This window comes from Daphnia magna, linkage group LG10 (genome assembly GCF_020631705.1).
Source record: "Daphnia magna isolate NIES linkage group LG10, ASM2063170v1.1, whole genome shotgun sequence".
NCBI lineage: Eukaryota > Metazoa > Arthropoda > Branchiopoda > Diplostraca > Daphniidae > Daphnia > Daphnia magna.
The window spans coordinates 1,577,389-1,593,314 of record NC_059191.1 but is presented as its reverse complement, the minus strand read 5'-3'; the positions used below and the strand labels follow the sequence as shown (position 1 = coordinate 1,593,314).

The 15,926-nt window shown below is 40.3% G+C and overlaps 3 protein-coding genes and 1 long non-coding RNA gene across 9 annotated transcripts; 2 read left to right on the top strand and 2 right to left on the bottom strand.

Moving 5' to 3' along the window:
* Nucleotides 1–448: 448 nt before the first annotated feature.
* On the bottom strand, nucleotides 449–9,075 carry LOC116932373 (protein FAM184A). Of its 4 annotated transcripts, none has more exons than XM_032940168.2 (10): nucleotides 8,747–9,075; nucleotides 6,446–7,454; nucleotides 5,986–6,242; nucleotides 5,682–5,921; nucleotides 5,234–5,596; nucleotides 4,979–5,156; nucleotides 4,804–4,902; nucleotides 4,504–4,652; nucleotides 4,223–4,437; nucleotides 449–1,504 (listed from the first exon to the last, which is right to left on the bottom strand). In XM_032940168.2, exons 2-10 carry the CDS (start codon nucleotides 7,179–7,181, stop codon nucleotides 751–753), a joined length of 2,991 nt encoding a protein of 996 aa, XP_032796059.2. In that variant the 5' UTR covers nucleotides 7,182–7,454; nucleotides 8,747–9,075; the 3' UTR covers nucleotides 449–750. The 4 variants fall into 4 exon arrangements, with proteins under 4 accessions (XP_032796059.2, XP_045036025.1, XP_032796061.2 ...); XM_045180090.1 differs by having other exon boundaries at nucleotides 6,446–7,450; XM_032940170.2 differs by lacking the exon at nucleotides 6,446–7,454 and having other exon boundaries at nucleotides 8,747–9,065.
* Nucleotides 9,076–9,278: 203 nt separating this feature from the next.
* Nucleotides 9,279–10,795, bottom strand: LOC116932375 (aldo-keto reductase family 1 member B1). Its single transcript, XM_032940173.2, has 6 exons — nucleotides 10,603–10,795; nucleotides 10,363–10,527; nucleotides 10,185–10,301; nucleotides 9,915–10,109; nucleotides 9,612–9,818; nucleotides 9,279–9,551 (listed from the first exon to the last, which is right to left on the bottom strand). Exons 1-6 carry the CDS (start codon nucleotides 10,681–10,683, stop codon nucleotides 9,360–9,362), a joined length of 957 nt encoding a protein of 318 aa, XP_032796064.2. The 5' UTR covers nucleotides 10,684–10,795; the 3' UTR covers nucleotides 9,279–9,359.
* A 484-nt stretch (nucleotides 10,796–11,279) lies between these two features.
* LOC116932374 (2',5'-phosphodiesterase 12-like) lies at nucleotides 11,280–13,954 on the top strand. 2 transcript variants are annotated; one of them, XM_032940172.2, is made up of 6 exons: nucleotides 11,280–12,520; nucleotides 12,577–12,716; nucleotides 12,793–13,235; nucleotides 13,309–13,429; nucleotides 13,489–13,640; nucleotides 13,699–13,954. In XM_032940172.2, the coding sequence occupies exons 1-6, from the start codon at nucleotides 11,694–11,696 to the stop codon at nucleotides 13,804–13,806; spliced, it is 1,791 nt and encodes a 596-aa protein (XP_032796063.2). In that variant the 5' UTR covers nucleotides 11,280–11,693; the 3' UTR covers nucleotides 13,807–13,954. The 2 variants fall into 2 exon arrangements, with proteins under 2 accessions (XP_032796063.2, XP_045036026.1); XM_045180091.1 differs by having other exon boundaries at nucleotides 11,282–11,610.
* A 767-nt stretch (nucleotides 13,955–14,721) lies between these two features.
* On the top strand, nucleotides 14,722–15,606 carry LOC123476891. 2 transcript variants are annotated; one of them, XR_006651931.1, is made up of 3 exons: nucleotides 14,722–14,956; nucleotides 15,011–15,163; nucleotides 15,364–15,606. It is a non-coding gene; the product is annotated as an uncharacterized LOC123476891 (long non-coding RNA). The 2 variants fall into 2 exon arrangements; XR_006651930.1 differs by having other exon boundaries at nucleotides 14,723–14,956; nucleotides 15,285–15,606.
* The last annotated feature ends 320 nt before the right edge of the window (nucleotides 15,607–15,926 follow it).

Sequence of the window (15,926 nt, the reverse complement as noted above, 5' to 3'; positions counted from 1 at the left end):
ACAGTCTGAAAATATTCCCTAAAAGCCTTTAGTATAATTCTTCTTGATTGAAAAATCTAGTAGACTTTTGGTAGATAATTAAACGTTTTATAACCTATACCGTGACGTTAAGGCGTTAACGAGACCAACGTAAACTTGTTAAATCTCGATCGTTTTGACAGAAGAAAAAAAACCCGAAGAGAACAAGATAGTGAAACAATTTTGAGCTTCAGCCAATGTGAATCTCGTGTTACTCACTCTGAAACGCAAAATTCCATCAATTCAGATTTTTTGGCAAGTGGCATCGACAGGCGATCAGCTTTGTTTAAAAAAAAACAGAAATGCTCGATGCATCGTAGGCGATTGCATTCGATAGCCTTCGCGCTATTGACGTGCACAGTCATTTGGAATTCGATTTATTATCCGTCCATAATAACTTGATCAACGCCAGAGAGTGCTGTATACGACGTAATAGCAGACTTGTGTATTATACAGTACTGTATATATATATATAAACCTTTGGTATAGATAACTGATCCAATTATTACATTTGAAGACCTATATCCTTTATACAGGAGTATTTGTATCAATAGATGCTGACCGAAACATTGCAAGGCAATTCTTTCTTTCGTTTTGCAGTGACAAAAATATTCGTCAATCAGAGACTAAGAAAAATAAGGATACAAATGAAGGCTGAAAAGGTCGGAGTCATTCGACAAAACAAATAGACAGACAGCATTCGTTGACAGAGCGGAGAATCTATGTGCCCCCCTACAACGGGGTAGTGAATCCGTTGTTGTTACTGTCGTCATCCTCGTCGTCGCTGTAGTAGAAATGACTGCCCTGCTGGGGTGGCCAGTGCAGTTGACGCACATCTGGTGGCACGAGCCCGCCTTCCGACATCCACTCTTCGGTAGTCAACAAAGCGGATGAGTGTTGAGCCGGAAATAACTGCCGCCCACATTGATTATCTGGACTGAGACTGGTGGCGCTGGGAGTGAACAGCTCGTAAGAAGCGGCTCGACTGCCACCGAAAGCTGTCGCTGACGGATATCGCAAAGGATCGGGTAGGCGCGGCTTGGTCACTGGCGGAGCCGAGAAACCCCTCCACGGATTCAACTCGAACTCGGTGGAGAGCCTGTCGGGTACCAGTGCCAAAGGGAGGCCGACCCTTTGAAGTGCTAAATTTCTCTCCCAATGGATCAGTTCCAACTGGTAGAATCGTTTCTCTTCCGTCAATCTTTGCAGTTCGGCGTCACGGTCGGCCAGAACTTGATGCATCTCTAAAATCATTTGTTGCGCTTCGGCGTGTTCGGGATCGTCGCAGCACATCATTGTCGATTGCATCTGTTCGAACTGCTCGATTTTTATCGACAGACATTCTTCCGACGAGTCTACGTGGTGAGTAGCCACCGCGGTACGCGTGGAAGAAAGAATACCGGCGTCCAGATCGGGACAAGGTCTCAAATTATCTTGACTGGCTGCAGCGCTTGTCGATGGCGAACATCCGTCACCTGCACCTCGACTGTACACACAAAGTTGTATTATAAAACACCATTTGGCTCTGTTTAAAACCGCAATATATTCCACTCCTATATAATCAGCAGCTTTCATATATTCCATCAAAACATGTAATCGTATAGCGAATGTAAACGCAAGCGCTTATTGTGTTAAAGTTAAGACTGCGTTAAGCTTATCACGTTGTTTTTCCACGTCATTTGAGTTTTTGACAACCGTATCTTATTTTCTTTTTTTATTTGATAGGAAGAACTGAGCCATTTGGAGTTTGTCGGCTCAGTTTAGTTTGTTTTCACTCGTTTTTCACGACCGTCGTAATTGCCGGCGCCCCGGAACACACACGTCTTGTTTGTCTGGGCAGTGGATTTTTTTTTGTTTTGGTTTTGAGGGCTTCAATTATTCAGCAATGAAGTCTATCACCCAGCCAACAGCCATCAATCAAGTGTAAAAAAAAGAAGAACATTTTGCAGCGTCGTTATCCGAGGCGGTGTGATGGGGAAGGAGAAACATAAAAACAAGAATCAAGGCAAGAGCTATAACTTTGGACGCTGGCAAAAAAACAAAACAATGGCAATGAGCAAAAATATCAGCAGAAAATCACACTTGAAAATCATATCCAAATTCAAAACAGAAAAAAAAAGGAAAAAGAAATTGCACCCGGGGAACGTTATTAATGCAGGCAAGAGAAAGAGACGCTAAGGGCGCGCTCGTTAGGAAAGGGTTGTTTGAAAATGTTATTTTTGCATAGCTATTATATATGTGCAATGCAAAAGGGCATGAAGAATTGAACTCTTCTATTTATAAAAATTACTCGGAAAATGGCAGTTATTTTTAACACGATCGAACTGCTAGAAGCGGCCAAAATATTCTGTAGAAATCAGAGAGCAAAAATTAAGGAAAAAAGGAAGCTGAACCCGTAGGAATGGGAAAAACCAATAGTCCATTAGCATGACATGACGCTTACCCTACCTAATTTGTGAATGCACCCCAGCACTCTGCCACCTAGCGGGGCAGTAGTTTTAGTTTTATTTGACATTAAATTTTAGTTGTTATTTCAAACAACTTTGTAATTTTTATTTGACCGAGCTGGATTTTTAAAACCTGGCCACGTTACGCGTCTTTAAAAGAGGTATCTTCTAATACCCGGTTTGTTAAGATTTTTTTTTTTTAAGTGTTGTAATTTTAAATCTAATAGTTTGTTTACGTTTCCAAAGTACAGAAGTGTGGTTTAAAAAATGTGTTTTTCAGGATTGTAGTCGAAACAGTGTTATACCAGTACCACAGTAGCAATATCAGCTATAAAAAATTCAATTTGAATTGTTTCTAATCATATTTTAAATTCATTTCAGACTTACTAAACCTTTTACGGCTACTTATCCTCAGACTGGTAGTTTCATTGCCCTGTAATATCTCAAATAACCATCTGGAAATCTCTTGTAAGACTGATTGGATGGGAAATCTATTGAAATGCTATAAAGAAGCATTTAATCATTCAAGAGATTTAAAGATAGTCTTTTGAGAGATTACGGAGATAACGGTAATCAAATGTGATTAGAAACAATTACAAATTTAATCTTTTATAACTGGTATTGCTTCTGTGATACTGGTATTACACTGTTCCATCCACAGTCTTGAAAACCATATTTTTTTGAACCACATTTCTGTACTTTGAAAAGGTAAACATACTATTAGATTTAAAACAGAAACCTTAACATAACACGCATTAAAAGATACCTCTTCGAACGACGCGAAACGTGGTTAGATTTTTAAAATTTCAGCTCGGTCAAACAAAAATAACTACGTTGTTTAAAATATAAAAAAAACACAGATTTTCCATTGTCAAACAATACTAAAATTACTGCCCCGCTAAGTGGCAGAGTGCTGGGGTACATTCACAAATTAGGCTGGGTACCCGTCATGCACTTGGACTATTGTGAGCTTCTGCTTGTTTTTTTGTTTTTTTCATATCATTGAAGAAGCTGAGAAAGGACTAGGGTGCCTAAAGGAGCTTAGCAACGGCAATCAGCGTGATTAGTAAGAAGGATAACCAACTGATGTAAGAGCAAGCGAATGCGACAAGGAAAAGGATACAGAACGGAAGGATCTCAGGAAAACTGCAGAACCAAAAGGTAAAAAAAAAAATGTTTAATAAAAATGCGTTTGGTAAATGGATAAACATCATTTTCACAACATTTTCATTTGAAAAGGAGAAATGAAAATTCACGATTTGCTACGCATAAAAAATCCATTCTGAAATATTTCCAAAGATGCATGTGAAATCATTTTTTTTTTCAAACACCATTCGAACAAGCAAAAAACCAATCAAATTCGAAATCTTTGGGGGGGGCTTCTTGAGTATTTCAGTAGTCAAACATCGAAACATTTCGCCAGTGCGCAACTTTCTCGAAACGCGTCCCGTGTCATTTTGGCTTCAAATGTTTTGCGCAACGTTTGACTCACATAAAGCGATAAATGGGGGAAACGTAGTCTATATTTTTGTTTTTCACCATAGTTAAATAACTTAATGTATATTCATCTTTAAAACATAACAAAATGACGTTCATTCTGCAAAAAAAGGGTGAAACGGTACGCCCAAAACGATAGCGAAAAAAGGAGATTTGAATCAAGATCATCTACAGAGCTCATTCGGGGTTAGCTCTGCTTGTGAATCAAGAAGAAATTAAAAGAAAAAAAAAATTGCATTCTAACACGACGGATAACTTACCCGTTGGGTGGTGTGGATTCATCGTAATCTTCTTCGTCGCTGCTCTCAGTTGTGCTGGCAGTGCTTTCATCATCGCTGCCACGTCGTCGAGAACTCGACGTTTCCCTGTTGGATTCAGTTCGATCTTCCGAACGTTGTTGTAAAAGATCCAACTGTTCCTCTTGTCGCAAAACCAGCTCTTGCAATCTGTCAAGCTCCTGTTGCCTTTGGGATGACTTTTCACATCAAATCGAATGATTATGTAATCGTTACGTGTAACCTTTTTTGCAGGATTCATGTACCATTTTGCTCGCGTCGGTGAGTCGCCTCTGAAGGTCAGAAATGTGCTCTTGTAGCGATTGCAGTTGAGTTTGATAATGCTCTCCTAGTTGAGTCAATGCCTCTTGCTTTTCCTCCTCAATCAGGCTTTGAAGGGCGTCTATGGAGTAAACTATTTTAAGCGCAACATACTGAGATGTGAGTTTAAGGGGGAGGAAGTTCAGATCGTTTCGGCGTGCACACAAACACATTTCCCGTGAACTACGACTCGGCTATAAGGAAATCTTACATGCGGGTGAAAATGATACACGGTGATATTTTACTCAATTGGCTTTGATGTTGAATTTCGATCGACTGCAGTTTCTCTTCATACGATTGTTCCAAGGCTTCTTTACTTTCTTCATTGGATGATCCACGCTGTTCTGCAATATCACAAAGAAAGAGGGAATTAATTGTCGTCCTACTCTGATTCGCGTTAAAATGTTTTTTTTTTTTTGCCTAATTCTTCGGCGTGCTTTTGTTCCACTTGTTCCATGAATTCGATATGCGAGTCTTGAACTTTGTTCAACTGTCTTCTCAATTCACACAATTCTCGGTCCGCTTCAGCTCGAGTTGCTTCCACCTGTTTATTCAATTTGGCTTCACGTTGCTGGAACGAATTTTTAAGCTCTGCGATCTATTTTTTGTTTTTTTTTTAATATTGAAAATCATCTAAACTTTTAATAATTGAACTGCAAAAGGGAGAATGTTTACTTGATGGTTCATCGCTAATTGCTGGGTGTCCAGTTGCTTCTTAATGGCGGCGATTTGGTCGTCCTTCTCGCGAACTACCTGACGGATGGCTTTTAGCATTTCTTCCTCGTTGGAGGCCACCAGTTCAGCTCGCAAGCGATTGTACTCAGTCAAAGAATTTTCTTTCCATTTGGCCTCCATCTCCTGTTGCTGCTTACGTGTGCAGCCCTGCATGCGAATTCTGTGTAGGTCGTCTTCAAGGATTTTTTCCGTTTCTTTTAAATGGTCAACTTGACGGGCTGCCGTCCTAATGACCCTCTGCTGTTCGAATACCAGACCTCGCAATTGAGTCACTTCAGCTTCGTAACTCTTGAGATGAGCAATCTGTTTACGTAGAAAACAAAAAGCCATTTAGCTGCTTTACTGCAAGACATTGCGTCACGGTGGTAAAAATAATAATGAATCGTACTTCTGTTAGTTTCTCATCTATGTCCCGTTTGTCTTCTACGAGCTTCTGGTACTCCATAGCCATCTCGTTTTTGAACCGTTCTTCGGCGGATTTCTCCGTTTCGACTAGTTTCTTTTTGTATTCTCTCTCGATCTCTCCGAGCTTCCATTCGAAATCGTCCAAAAGCTGCGATTCCCTTGAAGCGTCTCGCAACATTTTAGACTCGATTTCAGCTTTCTCTTCGAGAGCTTCTTCTAAAGCCTGAATTTCAAAAATTATGATTGCATTTGAATATTTAAAATCATTGGCGTGATGAAACGTTTACCTCTTGCAAAAGCCGCAGTTCTTCTTCTCGTTCGTTGTCAATCAGTTCACGCTCCTTGTTCCAATCAGCTTCCAAACGTTCTATTACTTCTAGTTGAACCTGTCGTTCTTCGTCGGCCAGTATAGCTTCCAATTGTTCCACTCTTTCGGTCTTCTCTCTCAGCTCCATTTCCAACCGATGTATTTGCTCTTTCATGGCGTGGATCAACTCTTTTTGGTCTTCTTCTAGCGTTGACATTTTACCGTCCTGTTGGACGACTTCGTTGAAAAGTAAAAGAAGACGACAAGAATTACGATACGTGGTTTGGACGTTAACAATAGAATTCAAAACAGGGGAGGAAAATGTGCAATTAACTGCAACACGTTAGCAGAACGCATCTGGGAGGCGGTGTAATATATAGCTAGCAGTCGTTAGTTTTGTGCGAATCGTGAACTGAGGATGAAGGCAGTATGAATAATACTTGATATTTCATGTAGAGGTGATGCTTCCTCGGATAAAAATGGAGACTGAGCAGCTTCGTCTAAATCTCTTTGTGTTATCGTTATCGGTAACACATGCGTCGCATCCGGTACGGCTGAGTCTGTCAGACTGACGTCACCAGGATCGGAAATAACAATATCTTTACAATTGAAGGAAACGCGACGAGGTTGTTTATCCTTTGTACTCTGCTCCGGTAAATCTTTTGCCAGCCTGCTCGTTGTTTCGGATAATACCGAAGCATCCGTGGGAACTAACTGACTAGGTTGAGTCAGCGTGATCGGTAATAGCGGAATTGATAGTTCCGGTAGTATGACTTCTTGGGCTTCACAAAATTCATCGGGCGGTTCTTCTTGTAAGAGAAAAGAAGCGTCCGATGGTAACGGAAGTTCGACAACTTGGACATGATCAACAGTGCCAACTAACGGAGGCGTTAGAGGACTATTTTCTTCAGCAATCAAAGCAATCAGCGGGATATTATCCGCGGCTTTGTGACTGACGATGCTGGACGTTGAGGAGCTGTCGCTGGAAACAATGACTGGCTCTGTTTCAGATTTGAATGAGCCTTTTTTATCTTTACTCGTCTTCTTGTCGTTTTTGGTCCTCTTCTTGTTACTCTCTGCCATTTTCTTGTCTTCTTCATCTTCCTTCGCATCAGGCGGCTGCTGCTCTGATTTTGAATCTTTGCTGGCGCTTTTTTTACGGAAGAAGGAAAACATGGTAGCAGCACTCGAAAGATTTTGATGCTGGGGAATGTTACACCAACTGCTTTGTATTGTCAGCCTCGAAAATCGAGCAACATCGGCGTTACTGCTCAGCAAAGCCACTAGAAGCTTACTGGGGTCTTCAATTCATCCGACGAACGTGCTTTCTGTATGCAACCAAATCCACTTTGGCTACATGCCCAAATGTAGCACTGTCGTGATCCGACGTGGAGAAATAGTCGTGTTCATCGCGCCTCTACACGTATTTTCCGTGAACGCCATCTCTGACTTCGTTATAACAAATTATGAGTGCGTACCGCGGCCGACAGTTTTGTCGTTCCTTAGAATTCTATATTTTGCCTTTGTTTTTAAAGCTATGGTTGTTAACCGCTTGGTAAGACAAAGCCCAATGTGTCAATGAGAAGAGGCAATGATGTCATGCGAGTAGAAAATAAGAGAGTTAACTAAAAAGCAACAGTAATAAAAACGTCATTGTTATCTATTTGATTGTGTAGATTTCCTGTTTCAATTCAATCGTTAAAAAGTAGGGTAAGTTGTAGTTCTGCCTTCCAACCATTGTAATTAAGCTATTTTTAACCGAAAGTGTCAACCAAGAATTCGCAAAAGGGACAAAAAGAAAAGTCAAACCGTCCCTTTCTGCTGTTCATCAAGTTTCAGGGAAGGGGATGCGTACTTGTTTGTTTTAGCAGACACTAAGTCTGGTTCTCATTCTAAAAAAGCCATCGTCCGACTTGACTATAGAAATCGAGACAAAGGAAAAACATAACAGACATACATTATCTGCCAGCTACAGCAGCATACTCGTAAACGTACACCACACAGACGAGAAAGCAATTAGCTATTTCTAATGAGATTCGGACTTCATCAAGATGACCGTGGCCGCAAATGTTGGACGTCTCAAGTGATTCCTCCTCAAATATTTCGCCCCCCGTAAAAATAGAAGGGCACGTTGGATGTAAAAAGAAGAACTGTGTCAAGAAACCGTCTTGCCTTCCACGCGCTGCAATGTACACACAACCGGCATCCGCCAGGATGTTTCCTGTCCTACTCTAACTTAGTCCCGTTGGCTGGCTCCAAAGCCGACTTCTATTTATAGATATCAACTTCCATCTGCTGCTTGGCGCTCTCAAAACCTACATGCCCTTTCACCAGTTAGGACATACATCGGTTTCTCAATTCCGCATCCTGATTTGTGAAAACGTAGCAGTAAAGGAAAAAAAAAAAAAAAAGGTGGGGAACGGCAATCGGGTCCGGTGTTATTCCGGGACATTTGACGTCAATGACGTTAATGGAGCCAAAACACCGGTGAGAAATAAGAAAATGAGAACCAAAAAAAAAAAAACCGCTAGTGATACAACGCACCATTAAACTCGTTTTTTTTTTCTTTCGTTGCTGATGACGAATTTTGAAAAGAAATAAAAGACAAAAATACTGACTGCCAAACCTCACTCATCAGTGGGAGGTAAAAATAAAAAATAAGAAACAAAACAAACAAATAACCGTGGGCTCTTTCACAAAATCTAGCGCTATATCTAACGTGAAAAATAAAGCTCACTCACTTCTCTATTTTGAGGAGAAAAAAATACTAAGCGCGCCGAGTAAAGCCACGTCGAGGTGTTGAAAGTTGAAACAGCTGGGTCGGTCAGTCAAATCAAATGCTAAGATATGGAGGCGGAGCGTTCTGGGAAAACTAACACTAAAGTTTCGAGGGAAAACACGACCGGTAGAGATGTGACGCCGCGATTTCACGCACCACATTGGCCCAGAAAAACCTCCTGTCGATCACTGGTATGACGCCGGTCAACTGCGCGGAAATAAAGTTCTCGAGCACGATCACCCATCTGAAATTGAGCTCTTCTCGTAGACAAAAGACAAGCATCTAGAGAGAATTACTCTTGACAGAAAGTGTAGGACGGGGAGTAGGAAAAGTGCCAGTTATAATACTAAGCAGCATCTTGTCAAGAAATATACCGCACATCGGTTTCCTCTGAGTTTCGGAAGCTAAACACAATACAAAAACAAGAAAACCTAACAAACAACTTCTTAAAAAATGGACGAAACAATAAAATAAATGGATACATAAACTTATGGTGACTATTTAATCAACAATAAATGTATTCATGTGCACTTAATAATTCATATGTCGTGATGTTTACACATATAGATCGTCCCTTAGAACTCGATGGCAAAAGGAAAGTAGGGGTGATCAGCAACCCAGTCGTGGTGAAGATACCTCACGTTGCAGTTGAGCGAATTCAGATTAGTCATTTCTTCTTCTGATAGTTTGAAGTCGAAGACGTCGAAATTCTCTTCAATTCTTGCCTTTGACGCCGATTTGGGGATGACAGCAACTCCTCGTTGAATCTAAAAAGAATGTGAAGTTAGAGGTCTAGAAAACAAGCACGAAAAGAAGAGAACTGTTACCTGATAGCGAATGAGAACCTGAGCAGCTGACTTATTATGGCTCTTCGCTATCTCCAGTACCACAGGATCTTGCAGTAAAGAACGATCACCGGATTTTGCCCATGGACGATCGGGCGAGCCAAGTGGGCTGTATGCGGTTATCACCACTTGCCTCTTAGCACAGTAGTCGATCAATTTTTGTTGATTTAAGTATGGATGACATTCCACCTGACCAATGAACAAGGTTCATCAGTTGAACTCTTACGCTTATTTCACTAAAGAACGCACTTTCGGATTCTAATCATTTACCAATCAAACACCTACCTGGTTTGTAACTGGTTTGATCGTACAAGTGTCAAGAATCCGCTGCAACTGATAACTGTTAAAATTAGAGACACCAATCGAACGTGTAAGGCCACTGCGAACACACGCCTCCATTGCTTTCCATGTCTCCACATAGTCTATACTGGAGTAAATAAGTTTGCCTTTATCATCCACTGGATTCAAACCAGAATTTTCCTTTTAAGGGATGTAAAAAGACAGAGAATACATTTGTGGATAAGAAAACTTATCATAAGATGCTAAAAATCCTACTTGAAATGCCATGGGAGAATGGATCAAATACAAATCCAAATAATCAAGGCCAAGTTGTTTCAGGGTTTCCCGTAGCCCAATCTCCACCAAATCAGGTCTATGATGTGAGTTCCACAGCTAGAAAAAAAAGTTACTTCACAATTACCTAAGACAAGCATTTAAGAGCAAACAGATTTACCTTGCTAACAATGTACAAGTCTTCACGTCTAACACCACTGGTCATAATTTTCTGTAGAGCATTACCTATTTCATTTTCATTCTCATAGACCATAGCACAATCTATATGACGATAGCCAATAGCAACTGCAGTTTGCACTGCCTTCTCTACTTCTCCAGGAATAGACTGCCATAACATAAACCAATAAATATCATGAATTATTTTTAAGTCCGTGATCTGCCTTCTGACGTAAGTTTTTACCTTCCACGTTCCAAGTCCAAGTATCGGCATTTTTGTCCCATCATTCAATTTGATATCTTCTTGCATTATGGTAGTACACATGAACAACTTTTTCCTGCCAACAACTGTGGATCAAGAGGCAGACGGAAAAATATAAAGACGTAAAGTCGTAAACCGCTAAGATAAACTTGCTGCCAAGGGTGTTTCTAAAGCGGTACTTTGCGCTTTTATACTCACGGCCGATAATGGAACTAGAACAGTCATTAGATGCGCGCTTATTTATTTTTGCTGCCAGTATCCTATCTATATTATTATCTGAAACAACATGAAGTTTTGACCAGTAGCTATGTTTTCTAATTTGCAAGTCAGGATGATTCTGATATCTCAAAAGGTGCATATACTGTAACTAAAGTTCTGTGCTTTTGGCGTTCCATTTTTAGTTCTAGTTTCGACCGTTGGAACTTCAGTTGATAAACGCAAGATGTTCGAAGAGATAATCAAATGGTAGTAATTTTCTACAGTTATTTTTGTGCAATAGTTATATGATTTTCAGTTTGGGTGCAAGAAGTGCTGTACAAAATGTTATAATAACATTACAATAAACATGAGATTTTGATTATAAGGGGATGTAGCTCAGATGGTAGAGCGCTCGCTTAGCATGCGAGAAGTACGGGGATCGATACCCTGCATCTCCAAGTTTTGTCGAAATGAAAACTAAATTTCTGTTGTTAGTTAATCTGACAAGTGATACAAAAAGGGCAGACGTGACAGACTTCGCAAGTTACAATTACAACCCCAACCAGCAATTACAGTCCAAGTTCCTGTTAGCCACAGTAAACTGCAATTTTTCTCCTTAAATGGCTGTTTTAGTTAGTCGATCGATTAATCGATAACTTCTGACTAACCGCAGTAGCAGACGACAAAAAATAAGATTTTGACAAACACGTTGCAATCTTTTGATTACTTCCTCTGAATAGTGCTTTATAAGCAATCACACAACACCAATATTAGGACGGATTCGAACATGTGGTAACATTGTTAAACCAAGTCTTTTCTACGTCTATATCCAATCGGTATTTTCCTTCGTTCCCTCCACCGTGTGAGAATCTGCTATGTTACTGGGTCGATCATATTTTGCCCTCCGTACAGTTTATCGAAGAGCAAGTAGTGTTGCCAACAGCGTTTCTCATAAAGTGAAAAAGTGTCCTACTAAGACAGTTATGAAAGCATACATCCGAACCAAAAATGAAGAGCGTGTAGATATACAATTTCAATATGTAGACTCCAACCTAGGTCTAGACCGCTGGTTTAATTTCAATCGATCACTGGATGATAGTGTGCAACAAATAAAAGAAAGAATTATAGCAAACATAGATAAAGCATGCTTGAAGTATAAGAAAAGGAAGCTTAAAAAAAATCCTACTGGGGATATGGATGAGTTTAAGTTGGATGTTGAAGTCATGCAAAACTCAGAAATAATAGCTCCAGAGGTACCATGCAGAAAAATCCTTACAATGCCAAATGTTTTTATTGTAGTAAATGGACAATCATACCATTTAGATATTAATCCCCCAACAGTAAAAACTTTAAAGCTACCAAATTCAATCATGGCTGGATATCCAGTTTATCCAAGTAAGTTAGAAGTGGAATATTGCACTGTATTTGACTGTGAGTTCCTTTGGTTCAAGACCAATGAGCTTGTGGATATGGCACCAGAAGCTCATTCTGAAACCTGGATTCAAGTGGGAACAGGATTCTCCTATACCACTTCTAACTGTGATATTGGGAATTGGTTGAAAGTAAAATGTATTCCAAAGACATCTTCAAAAATTGGTCTACCTGAGTGTGCAATCGCTTCACAAGTAGTTGAAGCTGGACCTGGAATCTGTCCCTTCGAAATACGCCACAATTTCACGAACAAATTCGTTGAAAATGATGGGTAAGATTTTTGTGATTTATCCTAATATTTGTTTCATATATTGACATTTTTACTAGGTTTCGAGTAGTGACTTATAATATTCTGGCTGACCTATATGCCGATTCTGATTATACACGAACTGTACTTCATCCATATTGCCCTCCATACGCATTGGCGATTGACTACCGGAAGCAACTGATCTTGAAAGAATTACTCGGTAATTTAGCATTCTTGTCGTTTATTAAGTTTCACTGGCACATCCTACCGTGTATCAACGTTGTTTTTCTACTCAGGTTACAAAGCCGACATAATCTGCCTCCAAGAAGTTGATAGCAAAGTCTTCGATGCCGACCTGAAACCTATTTTTTCGTCGTATGGTTTTGAATCCGAATTCAGTAAAAAAGGAGGGCAAGTTAGCGAAGGAATGGCTTGTATATTCAACGCTTCCAAGTTTCAGTTGGTTCAGTCATCTAGCCATATCGTGGCAGAAGAGTTGTCAAGCAATCCGTTGGTGGCGGATCTTTGGGTTGCTGTACAAAAAAATGAAAACTTATCCAAACGTATTCTTGAACGGACGACTTCGTGTCAACTTCTTGTGTTGGAATCTGTATTCAACGCGAAACGCATTGTTGTGGCCAACACGCATCTTTACTTCCATCCTGATGCAGACCACATTCGCCTGTTACAATCCTGTGTTACTCTTCGATTAGCACAGGAGATGCGTAATCGCCAGTTGGTACGCTTCTATCTCAAAAACATATCTATCAGAAGAAAACAAATTTTATATTGTAAACAAAATTCTGATTCAGGATTTGGGGAAAGAAGTATCTCTTCTCTTCTGTGGCGATTTTAACAGTTGTCCGGGGTCAGGAGTTTTCGAGATGATGACATTGCAAAACATAGACTGTGATAATGAGGCTTGGTCAAGCAGTGAGTAGAAAATGGAGTTTTTGTGTTATTGCTTGATTAATCCTTCCCCGTGAATTTAGAACCTGACGAAGCAGTAATAGATTTATCTCTTCATAATCCGATTGCAATGGAAACCGCTTGCGGAACCCCGCCGTTTACAAATTACACCAGTGGTTTCAGTGGTTGCCTAGATTATATTTTCTTTGAAAAATCAAAGTTCATCGTTGAACAGGTATATAGCGTATTAGCCTAGCCGTTACTCAAATTATTATCTTAACGTCCTTTACTAGGTTATTCCTCTTCCCAGTGTGGAGGAAGTAACCCAACACTGTGCGCTTCCCAGCATAGTCTTCCCTTCAGATCATATAGCTTTGATAGCAGATCTAAAATGGGTGTGATGTTAACTGTTGTTTGGGTTGAGCCGTAAATTTTGAATGTGAACACTATGATTTATCAAACAATTTTGGATGCTGCATATATTGGCCCAATAACGGAATCTTTATAGCATTTCAGATGATTTAAAAATGAATTGCCAGCCTTTGCCTACCCTTTTTATCTTAAGTTTTTTTATGAAAGGATGGATGAACTTAAAATTTCCCGATAGGGATTCTATCAAAACTCGCATTTCCCAACCCCCTGATACAGGCACCCTTACCCTTCTACAACGACCGGTGGATCGACCGACACTTTTTCTGAGACTTTACCCCAGAGATGGCGCTGATGGCGCGGCGATTTCAGGGGTGTCCGCACTAATCTTTCGTTCGTTTTTTTTTTTTTAGATGCTGTGCCGCTGAGATTGGTCTCCATTTGTAGAGGAAATAACGCAGCAGCTCCCGGTCGAGTCCCCGTTTTTATCGGCTGAACGACGAAGGAGTGTGGAGCAGTTTAGTCAGCCAACTCGAGTCGATTTCAGGGTCTCGTACGTATCCTTTATACGTTTTCTTATTTTAGATGCTGCGTCGCAAAACTTGACGTCGTGTTGTAGAGGAGATAACGCGGAGATTAACGAAGGGGTCCTGTCAATTATCGGCTAAACAATAAAGGAATGCGGAGCAATCTAAGAGCGACTCGACATTTCTGGAGATTTTTTTTCAGAGAGATGGCGCGTCGGTCATGAACATAGGGAAAAATCAGGCCGCGAAGTTATTTTTCAAGGCGAGGCTTTGTGCGTCGCCCGGCAACGGACAGGTTTTTTCACAGGCCGTTTGAGCTCCATTGTTTCGATCATGGTCGTCTACATAAAAAGGGGCAACTACGGAACGCCGTTTGATCCACTTTTTAATAGTTGTCCGTTTATTTAGCAAATAAATAAGAAACTTGTACTGCCATGTAGCGATTTCGATAGACGACGCCTTCAAGGGAGGAGGAGTCTACAACATATTGAATTTATCGATCGATTGTTAGGCCGATTTCGATCAGCATTGTATAGTTAATGAATGACAACTTGACGAGATCTTGACACGCACGTTGGAAGTGTACGCGTGTTTGCACCTCGATGAGCGTTGCACAATAACAAAGCTCCGTTGGTGAGCGTATTGATTAATAAAGGTATTTAAGGCATTATCCAATTAGTCATGCCATAATGTCTCACTTTGTTGGCAGCTAGGTGAAGTCCTTGAGTGCCTCAAGGACTTTGTTTTGTTTTAGCAGTATTTTTTCCTTCAACAATTAATCTTGCATCTCCAACCGTGGAATGAGTTACATGTGACTCGAGACAAACAAACAGTGCAATTGCAACAATATAATTAGTCAGCGGTAAACAACACATTCTATCTGAGAATAGTTTAGACTTTTTGAGCGTATCTTTTGTTTATCACATGTTGCATTTTAATTACTGTTATTTTTAAATTTATATCCATGGTTTTTCTTCGACTAGATATAAATTTGCCATATCTTCATGCCAACCACAAGGATTCTGATTTGCACACACCTTCATTATTAATGCGTTTCTTCAGGTATGGTCACTATCAGCAGCTTAACACACTGTGTTCATCGTGAATACATCAATCCCAGAGAAAACATTCCAATGGAAAATATTGAGAATTTCTGCCCTTCTATCCTGAACTAAACAATGCTGGTTTGTATAAATAGGCATAAAAAAACCTATCAACAGTATTTTTAGTTTGCAGTTTGCTTTAACATACAACTCTATGGCATGTTGATATTGTCGCGGGTGAAAAGGCAGATTGGTTATCTCTTCACAGAGATGAGTCATCCGCTCCTTGGACAACGCTGCGATCGTGGTGAAGAAATTATCGGGAGAAGTCCGCTCTAAGAAAGATACGCAGATATGCAGTCCGGAAGGGGAGTAATTCGCGCGACGGTATAAAACGCTGCCTCGAATCTGCGTTAGATGAGTCTCCATCGGGTAAGCTCCCGGAGCTGGGCTCCGTAAGAGGAGTTCCCTGGTTTCCCAAGAGGTCTTCAGACGCTTCTCCAACTTTTGGTAATGGTTATCCCTTTTGTTTGAGTTAAACCATTGTTTAGAATTGATGTCATCACTTATTGTATTCGTTTG

Bases quoted from the DNA above. Each gene is read 5' to 3' on its own strand.
- LOC116932373 (XM_032940168.2), bottom strand. From the start codon at position 7,181: ATGTTTTCCTTCTTCCGTAAAAAAAGCGCCAGCAAAGATTCAAAATCA. The intron at 6,243-6,445 runs GTATTATTCATA...TTTTCAACGAAG, and splicing joins ACCTCTACATGAAATATCAA to TCGTCCAACAGGACGGTAAA. The intron at 4,653-4,803 runs GTAAAATATCAC...CGCTTAAAATAG, and splicing joins TCAACATCAAAGCCAATTGA to TTTACTCCATAGACGCCCTT.
- LOC116932375 (XM_032940173.2), bottom strand. From the start codon at position 10,683: ATGTGTACTACCATAATGCAAGAAGATATCAAATTGAATGATGGGACA. The intron at 10,302-10,362 runs GTAAATCTGTTT...TTTTTTTTCTAG, and splicing joins ACTTGTACATTGTTAGCAAG to CTGTGGAACTCACATCATAG. The intron at 9,819-9,914 runs GTAGGTGTTTGA...TTCATTGGTCAG, and splicing joins TCAAACCAGTTACAAACCAG to GTGGAATGTCATCCATACTT.
- LOC116932374 (XM_032940172.2), top strand. From the start codon at position 11,694: ATGTTACTGGGTCGATCATATTTTGCCCTCCGTACAGTTTATCGAAGA. The intron at 12,521-12,576 runs GTAAGATTTTTG...CATTTTTACTAG, and splicing joins AAATTCGTTGAAAATGATGG to GTTTCGAGTAGTGACTTATA. The intron at 12,717-12,792 runs GTAATTTAGCAT...TTTTCTACTCAG, and splicing joins GATCTTGAAAGAATTACTCG to GTTACAAAGCCGACATAATC.